We start from the raw sequence: 18,394 nt of genomic DNA, 5'->3' as shown, positions 1-18,394 counted from the left end.
TGAAAATGTTGATTAATAAAATAATTTTTATTTATCTGACAGGGAGAAATCAGTCAGCAAATTCAGCCTTAGTTTCAGCAAGGATAGCCAGGGCTGCTGCACCAGGTAGTTTTATGCTACTGTAGTTGTTTTTATGTCAATTTTGAAGCTACAACAGATTTTTCATGCTGTTTTCTCAGAAAGGTGTCTTTGTCATATTGCCATATTTCTGTAGTAGTAACAACTTTGTATTTGGTGAAACATAAAAAGTCATATTCTGTCCTCAACTCAGTTTTGACCAAATCTGTAGGCAATGGGTTTTAGTTTTGTACAGCTGAATATATTTTATTTCTTGTTTTTGCTTTTTGTGTGTGTGTGTGTGTGTGTGTGTGTGTGTGTGTGTGTGTGTGGGGGGGGGGGGGGGGGGGGGGGCAGAAATTGATATTCAAAGGTCAGAAACAATTTTATTAAGAACTCTTTATGTGGTTGTTGAAGAAACCAAATCCTGCATTGTGCTCCTATAAACTAATCCTTTTGATGTCTATTTTTTGTGGTTGTGAGCAAATGAGGTAGAACTTAGTGTTGCTGCTGTACACAGCGCTGAGAGCAAGGCTGAGGCTGCTCCTCTTCTGCACACTTTTCACTTTCCTCCCTAACGAGAACGCTTGAAGTGGTGTAGCGTGCACAATCTTCAATTTAAATTAACTTTTCCAAGGGTCTCTTCAGACCAAGGCTTCATGCCGTTATTGTCCTCTGCTGCTGGCGGTGAAGGGAAGAGGGCCACACTGGCATTGAAATGTAAATTCCTCTGATGGTAAAAGTGAACTGTTGGAAACATTCCATCTGTGTCGTTCAAGGGAAAAACCAATGCACTCGCAGCTCAAATTGAATGACTTGTTGTTCATTTATTCAATTCACCAGCAAAGCAGCCACAAAAAGCAACTGCTCATCTCTTTAGACTTAGCCAAGGACGTGTGGGTTGCCACCGCAGCGCTACTGGGGTATTGCAGCAGAGTAATTTTCTTTGAAGCTTTTAATATGGCTTTGTAAAGGTTATTTTATTGTGAAAAAAATGTCTTGTTTTTTGTTTCTCTGTAAAGGTTTGGGATGCTGAGCGATGAGTCAGTGCCTCATGCAGACAGCGTTCTAGCTGCTCTGGCAAAGCATTTGGAAGCCAGACTTTCCTTTGGTGAGCTTACCTTTAACACAGGCTACGAGAACATGAGCTCTGATTGTAATACTGGTGTCAGTTATTCACTTCTGTCCTGTTTTCAGATAAGGGTGAGCGTGACATGGTCATCTTAAGAAATGACGTGGAGATTCGCCACCCAACTGGTGAGCTGGAGACCAAACACATCAGCATGGTGGTCTATGGTGACCCCAGCGGCTTCTCCGCCATGGCCAAGACTGTTGGATACCCAGCAGCCATTGCTGCTCGTATGGTCCTTGATGGTCAGTGACATCGCTCTGCAAGAAACTTTTTTTTTCAGGCCTTACTCAACACAACTACATATGACTTACATACTTAGTCCATTGTAGAGCCAAAACTCCTGAAGACAGGAAGACACAATGGGATCAGTTTGCAGTTGGGATAGGAGTTTCTTACTGTCACCTGTAGTTCTGATAGTTACTTCAAACTATAATTGACTGGACATAACAAAACTAGAAAAGCACTCCGAGAGCTTAGTTCCTCGCCAAGGCTGCTCATTCCTTGTATCATTTCCGACAGCTGAAACCTTTAAAAAATTCATGGATCCAGACTATAAGCCGTATAACTGCCAAAATCTAATCATTTGGTCCTTGTGTGATTTTTGACCTTCCTTGAAAATTTCATCTAAATCTTTTCATCCATTTTGAAGTAATTTTTACAACAGACAGACAGACAGACATAACAATATAGATATAAAACATTTTCATGACAGATCATGCTATTAACATCCAATATATATACAGTATATATACTCAATTTGCGTATTCAGAAATCATGGCAACATCGAATCTGGCCATTGAGTATAGAATCTACTCTCAAACTAACTAAATAAATAAATAGAAAATTACCTTGTGGTGAGCACAGACTTGTGTTATGCATGTGTACGTTATGTACAGGTACCGAATCGCGTGACAGAAATATGTAGGGTGGTGTGAATTGATGCAGGAAGCTGAGGTAGTGTTCATTTGTTGTCATAGTTACAGTAACACCGTGATGCTATCTTGCAATCTGATACAGAAATCTTAAGAAATCCATGGATCCAGACTATGAGTCACATCACTGCCAAAATCTAATCACTTGGTCCTTGTGGGATTTCTGACCTTTCCTGAAAATTTTATCGAAATCTGTTGGTCCGTTTTTTGGTAACGTTTCAAAAAGACAGACAAACCAACACAGATAATCACATAACTCTGCTGCTTTCCTTGGTGGAGTAATAATCCCAGCTCAACGGTCTGCTAAAGATCACGCACTATTTATTTTCATTTAAATAGTATTTTTGAATTGTGCTTGTCTGCAGAGACAATGCTGTTGTTGATCTCATATATAGAAAAAACTAATAAATACATGAACATTAGTTTGCCTTAAAAAACTAATATGGTAACAAGAAAAAATATGCTCACTTAAAAGCAGTTTTCATTTTGTCAGCAAATACGACAACGAAAAGTATTTGTTGATGGCCTGATTTTCACAACAAAAATGAGACTAAAGCTACATACAAAGCAACCTTTCAAAATGAGACTTATGAAGAAACATTTTACGGTTTTTGTCATCAAATTAAAACTTTTTGTCATCAAATTAAAACTTAAAACATAAGGCGGGCGCCTTATGACGTGGCAGTTTCTGAACCAGTTTGGACCCCATCATGGTATGGGGTCCAATGAGAGATTGCCACGTCTTAGAGTCCCTCCCTGAACCCCGTCTCATCCGCCATATGTGTAGTTTTTATTTTTTAATAAAAGGAAATTATGAATTTAAAAATGCCGGAAATGATTTATAACACAGCGATAATAATAAAAATCCAGCGCTAGGGTTATCCAATGAGGTGTGAGGGGAAGGGCGAATGAGAACCAATGAGAAGAGGAGGTTGGGGTCTTCTTTATATATAAATGGGAATAGGCCTCTATAGGCCACACCGTTGAATAGAACTCACCATGGCTCAGAAAATGTTGGGTGTCTGGGGGTACGGCAAATCTCGGGCCCTGCTGCGTCCGGAGCCGGCGGTCATCAGCGAAACACCCATCACCATCTTCCGCGAGACACCCTCGATATTACGAGCCCCTAGGAGATCCATGATGTACCTCCAGCAGACCCAGCTGCCTCTGGCCGAGTCTCTGGAGGAGGAACGGCCTCTCAAGCCCCACAGAATGCCGGGCTCCTGGGGCTACGTTTTCAAGTACAAGACGGGGGAGCTCTGCTTCTACCAGCTGGAGGAGGGAGAAATGCAGAGGCCTCTATCCGTCTCTGCCACGTTGACCTCCAATGACTGGAGCGTGTTGAAGATGGTCATGCAGCAGCATCTCCGAGAGACTTCTCAGGAAAATACACCCGAGTCTGTACCCTCTAAACAGGCGAGGTTGGAAAACCTCCCCGCTTGTACAGAGGTGCTCCTGAAACGAGCGATCTTCAGCGCAGTATGGCAATCCAAAGTAGTGGGGTCTGGTAGATGGTGCTTCAGAACCACCCTCCGATCAATGGGAAAGAATAAGCCTGCAGAGTTCTTTGTTTTGGAGAGTTATAACCCTGACTGTGGGTATTTCATACTGTACTGGTCTTACCGATGGTTGCATAGATTGAGTGGATAGAGAAGGCTGCAGAAAAGATCACCACTCTCTTTTCAAATTGCCGGAGTTGGAAGGATACTCTATCCGTCAAAAAAACTTTATCATTCTAAGATCACGCCCTCTACTTCACAGCCATGCCTCTTTTTCCGGTCATCACTTCATCTCATGAGCGCAACATGAGCGCAGTCAACCAGCATCAACAGCGGCCCAAAAAACGTTTCACAACGACTGCTGTGGTGCCAGAGTAGTATCCGTGTCGCAGAAAGCTCTTTGGTTCTGCTGACTCATCGGAGGAGGATTTGATGCAGTTCGACTGCTCTCTGGAACCCAGCATACCGACCCTCTTTGCGGACTGTTCTGAGCTGGCTCCTCCTGGATTCCTGGCAGCAGAAGCCTCAGCAGAAGCCCCAAAAGCAGAAGTCCCAGAAGCAGCAACCTCAGCACCACCACCGCCATCGCCAGCCTCCCCAGAAGCGGTACCCCCAGAGGCAGCGGCGGAAGCAGCGGCGAAAGCAGCAGCACCATCACCAACACCAGCATCCCCAGATACAGCGGCAGCACCGCCCCTATCACCACCATCAGGGGACTGCAGTGTGGGGGATGAGGCAGATGGTTGGGTGTCATTGATGCTCATCGGCAGCATCAAAATGGTTGTTTCATCTGCTGAACCTTACTCTCTGCAGTTACCGGCGTGAGTGCTGCTACAGCTGTCAGGTCGAACCATTCCAGTCAGAGACGGCCCGAGTGTCTGGAGTAGTTGGACAATGACTACTTTCAGCTCCATTTTCACAGGCTTTTCACTCCTCGTTTCATCCCGACCATTCAACATCTTCTGAACATCCGCAGAATCTCAGCCGATGATGCCCCAGTTCAAGCTGTGGTGGAGACTCTCCTGTATGAGTTGAAAACAGCAAAAGAGTTCAGAGTTCCCATCAGTGAGATGAACGACGACCTGATTGGGGAGGATGTGGTGAAAATTGGGCAACTGCGGACGGTGACTGAATTCTGAAACGGTAGTACCTGTTGATCATGGGAAATGTGTGGACAACACCCGAGACGGATGACTTGTGCTGGATAAATCTTTTGGATCAAGTGATTAAAAACAGAGTTTCAACATGCACAGACACCACCGGTACCAGAAGCGTGGAAGTTAAAAGACTAGAAAACATTTTCAGCATGGTGCAGTCACACTCCGTGCATACACCCTGGGAAATAATTGTACAAACCAATGCAAGAATTAATGGACCTGTGTCAGAAACTTTTAGAAAAATAATTCAAGATTGGACTATGGACTCTTTTGAAGTGAAGTCCTCTCATTTATTCTCTCTGTACGCTTTGTTTATTGATGTGATATGTTACCGTTTGCAAGACAACTCACCCATGAATATCTTGCTCGAACTGAGCGAATTACAATGTGACATGGAACGTGCTTTTGATGTGTCTCTGTTAGACCAAGCTTTAAAGATGATACGAGCCTGATCAGTTTGAAGTGTTTTCGACTGTGTTGATGTATCCTTAAATATTTTCTACTGTGTTGATGTATACTTAAATATTTTCTTTTTCATACACAAAGTTGTATCTCATTTTTTTCTTTACTTTTGCATCCTTCTTATACCCTTAATAATAATTAAAAAATAATAATTTTTTTAACATGATCAATAAAGTATTTTTTTGAAAAGAATAAAGAACCTTTCTCTTACCAGTTTTTTTTTCTTTCAGTTCAACCAAACAGGTTTCAGAAGACAGGATGACTGAGACAAGGGGTATGAAAATAGTGTATTACAATCCTTCCCATCCCGGTAGCTTGGGAGGAGTAGAACGACTCCGACAGGGTGTGTGATATGAAACGGGTGAAAAAGTCAGAGTGGAAGAGGTCAAAGATTTTTTTATCCAAACAGGATTCAATTCAATTCAATTCAATTTTATTTATATAGCGTCAATTACAGTCAAATTGTCTCAAGACGCTTTACAGAACCCATATGCCTGACCCCCAGAGCAAGCCCAAAGGCGACAGTGGCAAGGAAAACACCCTTTTAACAGCGAAGAAACCTCGAGCAGAACCCGGCTCTATATAGGGGGGACCCATCTGCCTGCTGGCCGGATGGGTTGAGAAGGACAGAGGAGGGCAAGGGGGAGGGATGGGAGAAGAGGGAGGGGTGGAAAAGCAAGAAGGGAAGAAGGGACGTCCAAGAGGGAGTCAGCTGTGCAAATGAAGACACAAGCCGAACCCCTGTGGGTCACCCAGTCAGCCCTAACTATAAGATTTGTCAAAAAGGAACGTTTTAAGCCTGGTCTTAAAAATAGAGAAGGTATCTGCCTCCCGAACCCAAACTGGGAGCAGGTTCCACAAGAGAGGCGCCTGATAACTGAAGGCTCTGCCTCCCATTCTACTTTTAGAGATTCTAGGAACAACAAGTAAGCCTGCAGTTTGAGAGCGAAGAGTTCTACTAGGATAATATGGTACTATCAGATCTTTAAGATATGATGGAGATTGGTTATTAAGAGCTTTATATGTCAGAAGAAGGATTTTAAATTCAATTCTGGATTTAACAGGAAGCCAGTGAAGAGAAGCAAGTATAGGGGAAATATGATCTCTTTTGCTAACTCCTGTCAGTACTCTTGCAGCAGCATTTTGGATCAACTGTAGATGTTTAAGAGAGCTATTTGGACAACCCGATAAGTAATTGCAATAGTCAAGCCTGGAAGTAACAAAAGCATGAACTAATTTTTCTGCATCACTCTGAGACAGTATGTTCCTGATTTTTACAATATTTCGCAGGTGAAAAAAAACAATCTACACAAACTTTACACAAACCAGTCAGAGTACGGTTCACCAGAAACAAAGTGTTTGTCACTAAACCTCTGAATCAGTTTCAAGCCGACCTGTGCGACATGCAAGCCCTGGCTGATCACAACGATGGTTACAAGTATTTGCTGACCGTCATAGATATATTTTCCAAAAGAGCCTACGTACGTGTCCTAAAGAAAAAGACCACTGCTGAAGTGGTTAAGGCTTTTGAATCCGTCTTGAAAGACCAAGACAAGGACTATCGTCCTGCTCACAGATTACACAAATGAATCTGACGAAGCTAAATCATGGTTAGAGATTTAAGGTTAGCTGGTTCCGCTTAGTTACAGACTGACTCTTGTTAAAAGAGTTTTTTAACAAGAGTTTTAAGACTTTGATGTATAAACATGGGATTGTACATTTTGCCACAGCCAGTTCCTAAAGGCCTCAGTGGTAGAAAGATTTAATCGCACTTTGAAAACTAGAATGTGGAGATATTTCACGGCTCACAACACCAGACATTACCTCGATGTATTACCTGAACTGGTAAAAAGCTACAACTACAGTTATCATAAAAGCATAAAAAGGACCCCTATGGAGGTGACCTCTCAAAACACCGGCCAGGTATTTCGCAACCTGTATGGTACCTTTTCCTCCTGTCATCAAAAGAAATTAAAGATGAACTTTTGAGCAGAGTTTTACAGACGAAATCTTTACAGTGTCCGACTGTATTCTACGTACACCTCCAGTCTACAAACTCAAAGATTATGACAGTGAATCCATTGAGGGATCTTTTTATGAAGCGGAGTTGCAAAAAGTAAAAATAACCTAAGCAAGCATCAAAGGCTATATCAAAACTAAAAGCAAACAAAACCCCTGGAAGCGATGGATTTTCATCCGAGTGGTACAGAACCTTTAAAGAGGAACTGATACCTCGCCTTGTGGCTTCTTTTAACTGGACTCTTAAAGAGGGCCACGTGTCACCATCCTGGACAGAGGCAATAATTTCAATAATCCCCAAAGAAGGAAAAGACACAGAATACTGCAACAACTTTAGACCAGTATCAATCCTTAATGTGGATTACAAGATATATACATCTATTGTAACACAAAGATATGAGAGATTTATAAATGACTTAATTGATGAGGATCAAACTGGTTTTATCATAGGGTGCCAAACACAAGACAGCATCAGGAGAACCATTCAAATAATAAATACAATACAAACTAATAAAAGCAGCACAGTTTTGTTAAGTCTCGACGCTGAAAAAGCTTTTGATAGTGTAAATTGGGATTCCTTATATTTAGTACTAGAGCGATTCGGATTTAGTAATAACTCAATAAAATGTATTAAAATTATATACCAAAATTCCACAGCCAGAATAAAAGTTAATGGCAGCCTAACGGACAGAATAATGTTAGGAAGAGGCACACGACAGGGGTGCTGTCTATCCCTGCTCCTCTTCGCTATACACATTGAGCCTTTAGCACAGGCTATTAGGCAGAGTGAGGAAATAAAAGGGATTAATATAAATGGACAGGATCATAGAATAGGCTTATTTGCTGATGATATTATGATATACCTGGATAATCCTGATACAACTTTTACCCAGCTAATGCATCTTATAAATAGGTTTGGTGAGCACTCAGGATACAAAATACATGTAAATAAAACACAGATCTTGACCTTTAATTATACTCCATCCCCACAAATCAAGGATACCTACCAATTAACATGGTAATCAAAAAAGATTAAATATCTCGGTGTGACTCTTACAAAACAGCTTACTCACCTTTACAAAGCAAATTATGACCCGATTGAAATCCAAATTAGTAGAGACTTAGAAAGATGGTCGACCTTGCCTTTAGATTTTAATTTAAGATTTGAAATAATTCAAATGAATATTTTCCCTAGGCTGCTATATTTTTTTCAGTGTCTGCCTATCAAGATTCCACAAGAAAAGTTTAAAATCTGGGATAGAATGATTTCCAGGTTTGTATGGAATGGTAAACGACCACGAATAAAATATTGTACACTACAACTGGGAAAGGATAAAGGAGGTATGGCACTGCCCAATTTGAAAAACTACTACTGGGCAGCACAACTCAGGCCAGTGGCTAAGTGGTGTGATGAAAGCTACTCTTCAAAGTGGAAGGACATTGAGAGGGTGGTGGCAGATGTTCCAACCCAGTCCTTGATTGGTAATCCAAAAATAATGCAATCGCTACAAGACATGATCTGTCCATAACTCTACATACATTGAATATCTGGTTTGATTTAGTCAAACAACACAAATTGGAGAGAGATCTAAAATTGCTAAGTTGGTTTGTGTATGATGACAGGTTTAACCCCTTAAGCCGCACGGGCCCGTATTCAGGCCCGCTGAAGTTAACAGCTGTTATCGCATTTAGCTGCAAACGCGATGATAGAAACACTATACATCCATGGAAAGCTTAGAGTCTCATGAATCCGCCGGTATAAACCACTTTCAGATGTGATTACCACATCGGGTAATATGAACACATTTCTCCAACAAACAACAAAAATTTAAAGGGACACATAAAGGGCATAACTCACCTTTGGACGCTCTATTACCGGTCAACGATGAAAATAATCCACAAAAACCGGCCATAATCCAAGCGTAGTCATCCAGACAATACTAGCAAGTATAATATTTTGTCCAAAACATGTCTTGAAATAAGTAAAATAATCCACAAATAGCTCGGCTCTGTGCGCATCCACGCGGCGCATGGTGGCGCTGCGCGTTTCATAATTCACTGAATTATGCCCATAATTTTATTCACCGTCCACATATCCATGTGCTCCAGGACTCAAAATGGCGACTGAAGTCTAAGCTTTCAATTCCAACCACATTTCAACCAATCAAGTGACTCATCGCTGCCTCCGAAGCCGTTGCAGAGACTGATGAATCTGGTGACCCTCATCTCATCAGTAAATTCTGAGCAAATCACGTCGGAGGAATCGTTTGACTGACAGGGCTGATAGCCAATGAGCTTGCTGAATAGCCGAGAGGCCGCTTTTAGCAGCCCTGTGTGATTTTTCACACCTGCTGCGGCGAGGAGCTGCAGCTTTTCTCTGATCAAGATCCTCTGATTCAGATCAAGATCCACACTGAAGCTTATGTGAAGTGATTTTTTTTGAGTTCTTTATGAGTTTTTGGAGTGAAAATAATGTGAAAACGGGCTGATAAACGAACATATACCATTTTTGCCCAAGTTGTACATAGGGTGTCCAAAATTGACATAATTGGGCATATTAGTACAAAAACATGTGTGAAACACTCATTTCTTGTAGTATTGCTCAAATTTTGTCCTGAACTATGTAAGACCCCAGGCTGTTGCTTTTTTGTGTTTCAAGCTGTCACAGTGCTGCCACACTAATTTTCAGGTGTTTTATTCGGGAAAAAAATTTAGGCGAATAAAATTCATCCTAATTCAGTGTGTTCCAACATAAATAACTCTGTGCCAGTAGCACCTAGAGTAATTCTGACTGCACTGAGTGAAAATTCAGGTTGTCAGCTTTCAAATGAGACCCCAACCATGCCTGTACTCCAAACAGTTCAAGAACAACATTCAATTTACTTTCTGTACATCTTCAGTAGAAATTTCAGGCGAAAATTAACCGCAGCTTAGGCCTAAGCGATCACAATTTCAAGGACTGGGGTAGGAAAGGGCTCACAGCTATTTGTACATTAATAAAGAATGGGAATGTAATGGGCTTCCATTCCAGGAGTTAAAAATTAGATTCTTCTTCTTCTTTTCCTTTCGGATTTTCCCTTCAGGGGTCGCCACAGCAAATCAATTGCCTCCATCTAACCCTGTCTGCTGCATCCTTCTACCAATATATTCCCTCGCTCTCCTCTGGACATGTCTGAACCATCTCAGTCTGGCCTCTCTGACTTTATGTCCAAAGCCTCTAACATGTGCTGTCCCTCTGATGCAGTCTGCGCGAATGGGCACAATTTATTACTGGACCGTGGACCAGTAAACAGTAATTTTTTACTGGACCGAAACAGTTTTTACTGGACCGAATATTTTATACATACCATACCATGGATTATGGTATTACATACCATAATCCATGAAATAACCTACCATACTCTCATAGCAACAGCCAAATCTTGCTCAGAATCCACCCTCTCTCATTGTACACCTGGTAAATTACCATCTACATGCACTGTCACCGTCACTACACCCTCCCACACCATTCTACCATACCACCATCCACTTTTACCATTGAATTACTCACCATACACATCCAATTTGACCAGAAAAACAGCTCTCAGCTTCGTTTTGGCGCTACTTTCACACGCTTCTGCAGAAACTTGAATTTGTACTCAGGGATGGGAATTTTCTGCGGATTTCCACGGATTTCATTTCAAGTTTGAACACTTTATTGTCGTTGATACTCCCGCGAGATGGTAATGACATTAACGATAGCTTGCTAACGACGTTAACCCTTAGGGCCCTAGGGGGGTTTAGGTCCGTTTTTGACAAATTCTGATTTTACCTTTATATTTCACCTTAAAAACTGTTGATCTTGCTTTGCTTGGTATCTTTTTTTTTCAGCACAACCTCACCTGTGTGATTCTATAATTATTTAGACATTTTGATATAATGTATGGACACACTTGACCTAAAATAGCAGAAAAAATACAAAATCCGAGCAGAAAAAAGTTAGATTTTTTTGCTGTGGACACCATAAACATGTGTAATGAATCTTTTTCAGAACTTATAATGTAAATATAAATTGTTTGTCATAAAATAATGTACAAATTTAGCAGTTAACACAGTTATATACCACTATTTGCACTAAAATGGAGGAATTTTTTTAGGCGTTTTTGCACAACTATTTACAAAATCATGAGGAGTCACAATAAAATTTTACATAAATGAATTTGTACCATTCCAAAAAGCTTTTTCTGCCCATCACAATCTCTACAATGACAAAAACAATAGAAACAGTCTTTAGGACCACAGGGAGAATCCAGAGTCCTGGTGTTCTCCATTGCTAGAATATGTTTATTATGAATGTTATTATTATTGTTGTTTTATTATTATTATTTTATTTTTATTATAATTATTGTTATTATTATTTTATTATTATTATTATTAGTAGTAGTAGCAGTAATATATTACATCTGAAACAAAATCTTCATTTTCTGTGCATCTTTGGTGTCGAGCAGAGAGTGATCTGTGGCCAAAGCCAGTGAAGGACGTGCTGCTCTCCCAAAGAGTTATAACTATCACCTGACTAAAAAAAATTTAAAAAATGATAGAAAGTTCCAAATCCGCACTTTGGCCATCTCTCCTCTGGGGGCGTGTCTGTGCGGCCGCTCCCCGTCAGAGCGTCTCTGTCACTCAGCTCCAAGTTTCTCAGTCACCTCTGGGGAAATCCAGTTCACGTTTTTACTCCAGAGAACGCCAGGTTTGTGAAAATCTGGTCCACATTTTCCTTCCTACACCAAGCATAACTCCAAAGGTCTGTGTTTCTCACCAGATGCTTTCAGCAGAGAGGACTCTCCGCTGAGTCCAAAGTTCAAAATTTCGCCGCGCATAAAAGACGCTGGAAATAGCTCCGGTGAAGTTCGGTAAAAAATGTGGCGTTTATTATTGATCATATCTCTGGTTTTACTTGGCCGATCAACATGATTCAAAAACTGGTAGAAAGTTCAAAATCTGTACTTTTAGCACACGTTTAAAGGGAGACTCGCCGACGCTTCATTTTCCGCCGCACATATTCTCCCCCCCCCCCGGTCAACGACTTTCCGCTGGAATCAGAACTTGCTGATCCCATCCCTGTGTACTTGTAACTGGAAATCACTCTGTGCCCGCCGGGAATCATGACGTGATCATGTGACATAATCACGCAATCAAAATTGCTGTCCCCCGATGTTGCATTATCCCTTGGTGATTCTCTGCGACTTTAGGGTGATTTACAGGAAAAAAATTACACCGGACATGAGACCGGTAATGTAGTAAGTTTTACCGGACTTTTGGTACACAAATTGGATTTGACCGATGGTCCGACGTCATTGGTGCACACTGCTGATGTACTCATTCCTGATCCTATCCATCCTGGTCACTCCCAGAGAGAACCTCAGCATCTACAGTTCTGCTACCTCCAGCTCTGCCTCCTGTCTTTTCCTCAGGAACACTGTCTCCAGACCAAACAACATGGCTGGTCTCACCACAGTTTTGTAAACCTTTCCTTTCATTTTAGCTGAAACTCTTCTATCACATATCACACCTGACATTTTTCTCCAGCCGTTCCAGCCTGCCTGTACACGCTTCTTCACCTCTTTTCCACCCTCTTTTCTCCACCACTGTCTTACAGTCCTCATACATGTCCTGCACCACTCTAACATACTTCTCTGCCACTCCAGACTTCCTCATACAAAACCACAGTTCCTCTCTGGGCACCCTGTCATAAGCTTTCTCTAGATCTACAAAGACACGATGCAGCTCCTTCTGACCTTCTCTGTACTTCTCTATCAACATCCTCAAAGCAAATATTGCATCTGTTGTACTCTTTCTTGGCATGAAACCATACTGCTGCTCACAGATGTTCACCTCTGCCTTTAGTCTAGCTTCAACTACTCTTTCCCATAGCTTCATGGTGTGGCTCATCAGCTTTATTCCTCTGTAGTTGCCACAACTCTGCACATCTCCCTTGTTCTTAAAGATGGGCACCAGCACACTTCTCCTTCACGCAGCACACTTCACGCAGCCATACAGAGCTATGGTTGAGACTTTGCTCAACTTCAGTGAAGACACATTAAAATCTCAATTCAGCGCAGGACTGTTTTACCATGACACAGCAGGGGCTATGGACAGAGCCTGTCGACGGTCCAAACGCAGGATTCTGTCAGAGAGCGAGCTTCACTGCCAACTCCATCGAAGTAGACCTGCTGGGTCCTCTCCATGGGGACATATTTTTCTGTGAGAGACTGCTGCTAAACGCGGTCGATTTGAGAATCAAACTGATCCGCAGCAGTGACTCCTTCTGTCTGATGGGGGCTCGTGCTTCCCATTTTTGCCTGAAAATAACAGCCGCCTCCCTGTACGTCAAAAAGGTGACCGTCTCCCCACCCTTTCGTCTGGGTCACGCAGCGGCTTTCATGAAAAGCAACGCTCTCTACCCACTTTCACACATGACCGTTAAATCCTATTCGATCCCAGAGAATTCCAGGATCTGCAATCTGGAAAATATGTTTTTGGGGACCATGCCGAAATATGTGGTTCTGGGTATGGTGCACCATGACGCCTTCACGGGGACCAGAGACCTGTCACCCTTCAATTTCAAACACAACAATGTGGAGTACCTGGCTCTCTGTCAGGATGGGAGACAGATCCCCGCTAAAATCTTCCAACCCCAATTTGATCGGGGTAACGCTGTCAGAGAGTTCTATAACGTGTTTGCCGCTATGGGGCGGCACCTCAAAGATTTACCTCTGGGTATCAACCGTCAGGAATTTAACGACTGGTATTCTCTGTTTGTGCTCAACCTGAACCCGACTGAAGACAGTGACACACTGTCTCCTGTTTCCAGCGGAAATTTGAGACTGAAGATGAGATTCAGAGTCCCTCTCGCTCATACCACCGTGCTCTTAGCCTACACTTCATTTGACTCTGTTCTGGTGATTAATTCTAAACGGCAAGTGCTGATTGATTATTATTATTAAAAACATCATCTTTGTCAGAAAGTAAAGATGAATAATCACCAGTTAGAGGATCTTTTACATAATACTAACCTGCGAGTTTCAGCCACCCGCTTACTTCGTTGTGAACACTTACCGTTCAAATATGCCCGGAGAGCACTGGCTAGCCTTGACTCTTGACGAGGACGACGTAGCAACCTTTTTTGATTCTTACGGTTTCTCACCAGATTTTGATCATTACCCCGCCAGCATTGTACAGTTTCTGCAAAACAGATCTAAAAAAATTCTGTACCACGACCGCCAGCTTCAGCACCCTCTGTCAACCGTTTGCGTCTGATGTTTTTCATAAGAGTTTGAGAGGTTTTTAAATAGATCGATTATGATCGACCCTGTCACCACATTCCACCGATAAACAAATTCGCCTCCATCCGTCCACCCCCCCCCGTTGGTCCTTGATAATTTCTGCATGATGTACCGGGCATTGTTGCAATCACTCGCAGGCAAACCTCTATGGTGACTTCATCCAAATCTGTAGAGTCAGATTCAGGCGGGACTGGAGCGTGAGGTTGAACAGGCTCAGACAAGGGTTGCAGACTGAGAGTCACCCGACGCTCATCTTTATGGCCCTGCTTGATCAATGTCAAATATCTTTGGAGCAGAGCCTCATACCTCTTCACTTTTTCATAAGAACTCAGCCCCGGTGTATTGATTATGGCTCTAATTTTCTCATCCAAATCATCCTCAGCCATCTGTCTGATGGCTGATTCTGGTCGGGTCAGCCTGTTTAACTGATGAAGTGAAATTAGAAACTTTTCTTTGCCGTCGTCAGAGACATTTTTTTGTTTTTTAACCAGACCTCCTAGAAGATTTCCAAAGATAGGTACAGCCCGACTGTCTCTTCAGAGCCTGATGTTTCCGTTTTAATCCAGTTTTTTTTTAATCGGCCAACAGTCTGATGATTTTTTTTTCTCTCTCTTCAGCTTTTTGTACTGAGAGGGAGAGACTGGGATGTTCCCCTTGAGAAGATTCATGGCTAGCTCACACAAAGCTTGAAGCAGGTCAGGGGAGCAGTGAGTGAGAATATCTTTACGTTTTTGAGGCGTAGCCTGACACAGAGCTTTAAGTAACGGCCCGTTTCTCTTTATACACGCCGACGTCATGACTTACTTGGTTTTAGGGATATGTACACGGTCGGCCACTGGTTAGGAAGTATTCCCGTTGTCAGTCTAAAGCGATCTGAGGAAGTCGGGTTAAGGTCGAGGATCAAATATCCATATGGCTCTCTGGTGGCATCTTCAAAACTCTCCAAAAAAATTTCTTTTGCAAAGGGAAAATTTGATCAACTAAAGTATTCATCTGTCATTTATCTCTCGGATTTTTAACAACACCAGACTGTTCAAACATTTCAGAGTGGCCTTTTGTTGTGGGCAGTCTAAGGCACACCTGTGCACTAATCATGGTGTCTAATCACCATCTTGATATGGCACACCTGTGAGGTGGGATGGATTATCTCAGCAAAGGAGAAGTGCTCACTATCACAGATTTAGACAGATTTGTGAACAATATTTGAGAGAAATAGTGATATTGTGTATGTGGAAAAAGTTTTAGATCTTTGAGTTCATCTCATAAAAAATGGTAGCAAAAACAAAAGTGTTACGTTTATATTTTTCTTGAGTGTATTTAGTTGGTGATGCAGAAATCTCATAAATATGCTTTTGTTTGGTTGGTTTAAACTGCTGGTACTGCAGCTGATAGAACACAAAACGAATCTGATTAGTTTATTAGACTTTCTTACAAAGAATATTCAATCAGTAACATTAATTTCACTTTGATTTGGTTCAAATTGAAGTGATGTTCTCATTATGAGACAGTGTCAGACCTACATGCGCTTCATGATCGGTTCTTTGTGCACACAAAATGAGTCAAATGATTCGTTAAATGTTCCTGTTTGTGTGATGAGTTTGAAGCAGAAAGTCTGAGTTAACAAAGAAAGTTGAAAACCACCGTCATACCTGATCACTCTGAGGTTTTAGTTTTTGTTGAGCTGAATTTAAGAATGAAAGTCTGACTATGTTAACCCTTTACGCTTCAGTGCGTCGTAGGTGTACCGCCGGCGGTACACCTACTAATTTGCATAGGAATTTCAAGAATGTCCGACGGCTGCAAACATGATTATACAAACACTATACACCGATGGAAAGCTTAGATTCTCATGAATCCGCCGGTATAAACCACTTTCAGATGCGATTACTACAGCGGGTGAGAAAAACACATTTGTCCGACAAAAACAAATATTCATCCATCCGTTCTCTATACACGGCTTCAACGCACACAGCGCGACTCACATTTCCGGGTTCATTACAACACACAAAAAAAAAGATTCCACAAAAAACGGCCATAATCCAACCTTTTACATCCAGACGACACAAGCAAGTAAACTGTTTTGTCCAAAACATGTCCTGAAGTCGTATAAAATCCCCGAATCGGTCATTTTCAAGGAAATGCACCTCGTGATGCCCGTCCAATATTCCCCGTATTTTTCGTAATTTTTTTTATTTAAAAATAGAATATTAGCGATTTTTTGTACTGAAAACGGCTGGAATTGACTGAAGCTTAAAGGGTTAAACTCACTTCGTAGTTTAGCCTCTGATCTATTAAATGCTGTAAACAGTAGAAAAGCTGCACAGGTTAAATTAGAACCCATATAGCAAACTATGGGTGAATCAATGTTGAATCTATGTTGAGACCTAACGTCGAAATTATACAGAAAGCGCAAGGTTGATAAAATGTTGAGTCAACGTTTGCTTTTCAACCATAAATCACACTTTACCCAGATAGCAAAAGATGTTAAATCAATGTTGAATTAGGGTTAAGAAGGTTGAATTGTGGTTACGGTTGAAGACTGATGGTTGGATCAATGATTCAACAACATTTTGTCAACACTGAAGTTTGTGTTTAAAAGATACCATTGAATCTACATTGTACACACGTGGACAAAATTGTTGGTACCCCTCAGTTAAAGAAGGAAAAACCCACAATTCTCACTGAAATCACTTGAAACTCACAAAAGTAACAATAAATAAAAATTTATTGAAAATTAAATAATCAAAAACAGCCATTACTTTTGAATTGTTGATTAACATAATTATTTTAAAAAAACAAACTAATGAAACAGGCCTGGACAAAAATGATGGTACCTCTATAAAAGATTGAAAACTATTTGACCAGAGTGACATGATTAACTCAGGTGTGTCATTTAATTGACATCACAGGTGTTTCCAAACTCATAATCAGTCAGTCTGCCTATTTAAAGGGAGACAAGTAGTCACCCTGCTGTTTGGTGAAAAGGTGTGTACCACACTGAACATGGACAACAGAAAGCGAAGGAGAGAATTGTCCCAGGACATCCGAAAAAAAAATTATAGACAAACATCTTAAAGGTAAAGGCTATAAGACCATCTCTAAACAGCTTGAAGTTCCTGTGACAACAGTGGCTCATATTATTCAGAAGTTCAAGACCCACGGGACAGTAGCCAACCTCCCTGGACGTGGCCGCAAGAGGAAAATTGATGACAAATTGAAGAGACGGATCGTTGGAATTGTATCCAAAGAGCCCAGAGCAACCTCCAAAGAAATTAAAGGTGAACTCCAAGGCCAAGGTACATCAGTGTCAGATCGCACCATTCGTCGTTGTTTGAGCCAAAGTGGACTTCATGGGAGACGACCAAGGAGGACACCACTGCTGAAAAAAACTCATAAAAAAGCCAGACTGGAATTTGCAAAAATGCATGTTGACAAGCCACAAAGCTTCTGGGAGAATGTCCTTTGGACAGATGAGACCAAACTGGAGCTTTTTGGTAAGGCACATCAACTCTATGTTCATAGACTCAAAAACCAAGCATACGAAGAAAAGAACACTGTCCCTACGGTGAAACATGGAGGAGGCTCAGTAATGTTTTGGGGCTGCTTTGCTGCATCTGGCACAGGGTGTCTTGAAAGTGTGCAAGGTACGATGAAATCTGAAGACTATCAAGGCATTCTGGAGAGAAATGTGCTGCCTAGTGTCAGAAAGCTTGGTCTCAGTCGCAGGTCATGGGCCTCCCACAGGACAACGATCCAAAACACACAGCCAAAAACACCCAAGAATGGCTGAGAGAAAAGCGTTGGACTATTC

At 41.6% G+C, this 18,394-nt stretch overlaps 1 protein-coding gene across 5 annotated transcripts in view; it reads left to right on the top strand.

The window, feature by feature from the left end:
- The window catches only part of aass (aminoadipate-semialdehyde synthase), an 82,945-nt gene that overhangs the window by 60,793 nt on the left and 3,758 nt on the right, over positions 1-18,394 (top strand). For all 5 annotated transcript variants that reach the window (XM_051951552.1, XM_022211187.2, XM_051951551.1 and 2 more), the window contains exons 22-23: positions 1,080-1,168; positions 1,255-1,431. In XM_051951552.1, coding sequence (XP_051807512.1) covers positions 1,080-1,168; positions 1,255-1,431 — 266 coding nt within the window. The remainder of the gene's footprint in view (positions 1-1,079; positions 1,169-1,254; positions 1,432-18,394) is intronic.

Source organism: Acanthochromis polyacanthus, chromosome 8, assembly GCF_021347895.1.
Source record: "Acanthochromis polyacanthus isolate Apoly-LR-REF ecotype Palm Island chromosome 8, KAUST_Apoly_ChrSc, whole genome shotgun sequence".
In the NCBI taxonomy this organism is placed as follows: Eukaryota; Metazoa; Chordata; class Actinopteri; family Pomacentridae; genus Acanthochromis; species Acanthochromis polyacanthus.
The sequence above is the reverse complement of the archived record's forward strand: the minus strand, read 5'-3'. Positions and strand labels throughout refer to the sequence as shown.